Source organism: Otolemur garnettii, unplaced genomic scaffold (assembly GCF_000181295.1).
Source record: "Otolemur garnettii isolate 467f Iridium unplaced genomic scaffold, OtoGar3 scaffold00026, whole genome shotgun sequence".
Taxonomy (NCBI): Eukaryota; Metazoa; Chordata; class Mammalia; order Primates; family Galagidae; genus Otolemur; species Otolemur garnettii.
Window position 1 is genome coordinate 910,706 of NW_003852421.1, and position 3,792 is coordinate 914,497.

At 49.4% G+C, this 3,792-nt stretch overlaps 1 protein-coding gene across 1 annotated transcript; it reads left to right on the top strand.

The window, feature by feature from the left end:
• Nucleotides 1-432: 432 nt before the first annotated feature.
• FAM50B (family with sequence similarity 50 member B) lies at nt 433-1,422 on the top strand. Its single transcript, XM_003788280.1, has one exon. It carries the CDS (start codon nt 433-435, stop codon nt 1,420-1,422), a length of 990 nt encoding a protein of 329 aa, XP_003788328.1.
• Nucleotides 1,423-3,792: the final 2,370 nt, after the last annotated feature.

Consider the following 3,792-nt stretch of genomic DNA (forward strand, 5'->3'; position numbering starts at 1 on the left):
AACTAGCTGCCATGTAGTCCAGGTACAACAGAATTTCGAAAGTCACTCAGAGCTGATTATGTCATTAGCTGTCCATCAAAGAGATTCCAAGGTAGCGTTTGAAACCCAAGAAGGGGCCAATCAAGACCGTATAAAAACAAACCCCAGCCCATTACCAGAAGCTTTTTGCCACCACAAGGGGCACGGTGGTTGTCTATAGCCAACATATCTTGCTCGTCAATCAACCCTCTGCATTTCCAGTGCTCAAGGGCCTCGCGTGTGGTTGATAGTAAGATGCAGAACATTTCCATCACTGCAGAAAGTCCAATGAGGAGGTTCTGAGCTAGACTATTCAGAAAGCTCTTATCATTAGGTCCCTTCTAACGCCTGTTTTTTTCCTCGTTGCTACAGACTGCATCAGTCAGGCCCGGTCCCCGTGGGCATTTAACAAGCATGGCGCAGTACAAGGGCACCATGCGGGAGGCCGGCAGGGCCATGCACCTCATCAAGAAGCGGGAGAAGCAGAAGGAGCAGATGGAGGTACTGAAGCAGCGCATCGCCGAGGAGACCATCCTCAAGTCGAAGGTGGACAAGAAATTCTCAGCTCATTACGATGCCGTGGAGGCCGAGCTGAAGTCGAGCACAGTGGGGCTGGTGACCCTGAACGACATGAAGGCCAAGCAGGAGGCCCTGCTGCGGGAGCGTGAGAAGCAGCTGGCCAAGAGGGAGCAGCAGGAGGAGCGCCGGCTGCAGCAGGAGATGCTGCGGGACAGGGAGCGCCAGCGCGAGCGGAAGCGGAAGATCTCGAGTCTGTCCTTCTCGCTGGACGACGAGGACGACGACGACGACCAGGACGCCGCGACGGAGGCCGGCAAGAGCTGGAGAAAGATGCGCAAGAATCCCAACGTGGACACCAGCTTCCTGCCGGACCGCGACCGGGAGGAGGAGGAGAACCGGCTGCGGGAGGAGCTGCGCAAGGAGTGGGAGGCCAAGCGCGAGCGGGTGAAGGGCGAGGAGATGGAGATCACCTTCAGCTACTGGGACGGCTCGGGCCACCGGCGCACGGTGCGCATGAGCAAGGGCAGCACCGTGCAGCAGTTCCTCAAGAGGGCGCTGCAGGAGCTGCGCAAGGACTTCCGCGAGCTGCGCTCGGCCGGCGTGGAGCACCTCATGTACATCAAGGAGGACCTCATCCTGCCGCACTACCACACCTTCTACGACTTCATCGTAGCCAAGGCCCGGGGCAAGAGCGGGCCGCTCTTCAGCTTCGACGTGCACGACGACGTGCGGCTGCTCAGCGACGCCACCATGGAGAAGGACGAGTCGCACGCCGGCAAGGTGGTGCTGAGGAGCTGGTACGAGAAGAACAAGCACATCTTCCCCGCCAGCCGCTGGGAGCCCTACGACCCGGAGAAGAAGTGGGACAAGTACACCATCCGGTGATGGCCACGGCCCCGCCCGCGCCGGGGGAGTGACTCACCACAATAGGAAAGTGGGGGAGAAAGACTCAGAAATCTACCATTCTAACTTAGTTTGATGACCCTAATTTGTTTCCTGAAATGTAATAAAGACAGGGTTTGCATCATCCAAGTCCGGTCATCCTGTCGTTAACGTTATGACTTTGATTAGTTGGTTTAAATGTTGCTGTGTAGATTCATTGCATCGCTCTGCTGAGCTATATTGAAACCGTGACCGGCCCACAAAGTGACAGAAATTAGAATAAGAGGCACATTTTTGACCTAGTGGCTGTGAGCCTAAACTTTGAAGCCAGACCGACCGAATGTACTTCCCCACTCATTTTACTTGCTATGGAATTTTGGGAAATCACAAAAGCACCTACCTCATAAGATCGATGTGAGGACTGAGTTAGTATTGGTAAAGAATTTAGGAGTCATTACCACCCTGCTCCCTGACTAGGTTGTTTAATGAGTGTAAGCTACAGAATCAGTATTACTGATTTTCCTTTTACAGAAAGAGCCAATGTGGCACTGTTACAGATCTCAGATTCATTAAAATGTTTACATTTTATTCACTGTGTATACTTTGTGTTAGTTTTGATTTTAAAAAATATTGTGCTAAAATATTATTTATTTTGATTAGGTTGGGTGCCACCTTCCCCTACATGTTAACACCCAAGGCAGGTGCCTCACTCACCCTACCATAGTCCCGGCCCTGAGTGTAGGAGGCAAACTTTTTCAAGTCCTTGCCTCGGCCATAAACACTGGCCCCTCTAGAGATGTGGGTCCTATCTCTAGCCGTTTGTTAGGGTTACTGGGGAAGCTTTGGAACTTTCCAATTCGCAGGCCACACCAGAGCTAGGCCTCCAGGGGTGGGATGGAGACATCAGTATGTTTTGAAGCTCCGTATGCATTCAATCTGCAGTCAGATTAAAGAACAAATACTCCAGGGTTGTCTTCTTTCCACCTTACTAATCCCTCTGCCTGAGTTTCCATGCAACAAGCACCTGGGCCTGGACCCAGAACAGGATCTTGGCTCCAAATCACTCCAAGGAGGTGTGAAATAGATCATTCTTATTCAAAGTGAGATCCTTGGACCAGCTGCATCAGCACTTGGGAACTTGTTAGAAAATCAGAATCTCAGGCCCTGCTCCAGACCTCCTGAATTGGAATGTGTGACCCAGCAAGATCTTCAGGTGATACACATGTGCACTAAGATTTAAGGACCCTTTGGCTGACTGGATGTCTGCTCTGCACTCCCAACACACCAAATTAGGCCCTAAACTTGGGGGGAGCTAATAGAAACCCAGCACTTTGGTTGCATTCCCAAGCCATATTCTCCACTCCAGCTTTAATATATTGTAGAAGTTGATATGCTTACCACAGTCTAACGCCTACGTCTATTAATTGTCTTGATATTACTTAGACTGAGGTTCCACTGCTCATTACAAATAACCCAAAATAACTATGGCTTGAGTCCATTTCTGTGCCTCAAAGAAGTCTAGAGGTAAGTCTGCCATGGCGTCAAGGACCCACATTACCTCTCTCTTGCCATTTCATCATATGTGGTCTCCATATGTCTGGTTAACCCATAATCCAAGATAGCAGCTGCATCTCTAACCATTACATCCACATCCCAGGAAGCAGAAAGAAGGTAAAGAGAGAAAGGAAGCCCAAAAGGCTTGAAACAGCTGTCTCTTAACAATAAGTACTGTAAATTGATGAATAATGCCTTGATGTAGACCCCACTTGCCAGAGCGTGGTTACCTGGCTACGCTTAGCTTCGAGGGAAGCTGGAAGATGTAGTCTTTATTATGGGAAACTAAGTCTATTAGTATGGAAAAATAAATAGAGAGTAGAAATCAGAGGATAAATGCAGTTTCTGAAATAGTGTATCCCTTTTGCCACCAAAATATCTCCCATATTTAGCACACTCACCCTTAATGCAAGGGAGACCATCACAAGTTCCCCAGTAGTTAGTTTTAGCTTGAGTCAATCTCTGAGTGATGTATAGGCCTCTCCTTCAAGTCTTGGTGTGGTTTTTATTCACCCAGCTACTTGTAAACTAAAGAACAAGTCATCTACCCTCTCACATACCTAAAATGCAATGGTAGAACAAACAAAATCATTAGGAAACGGAGGTTCAAAACACAGTAATAAGTTCTCTGGCATTAGCAAATCCTACTAGGAGATATGACAAAGACGCCCTGCTTTGCAAGTATCCTTGCATTTGGAAGCCCTAGATGCACTATCTGGGAAGAACTCCCTAGCTCAGGCATCCTCAAAGGACGGCCCGCAGGCCACATGCAGCCTGCCTAGGACATTTATCTGGCCCACTGGGTGTTTTTGCCGCCAC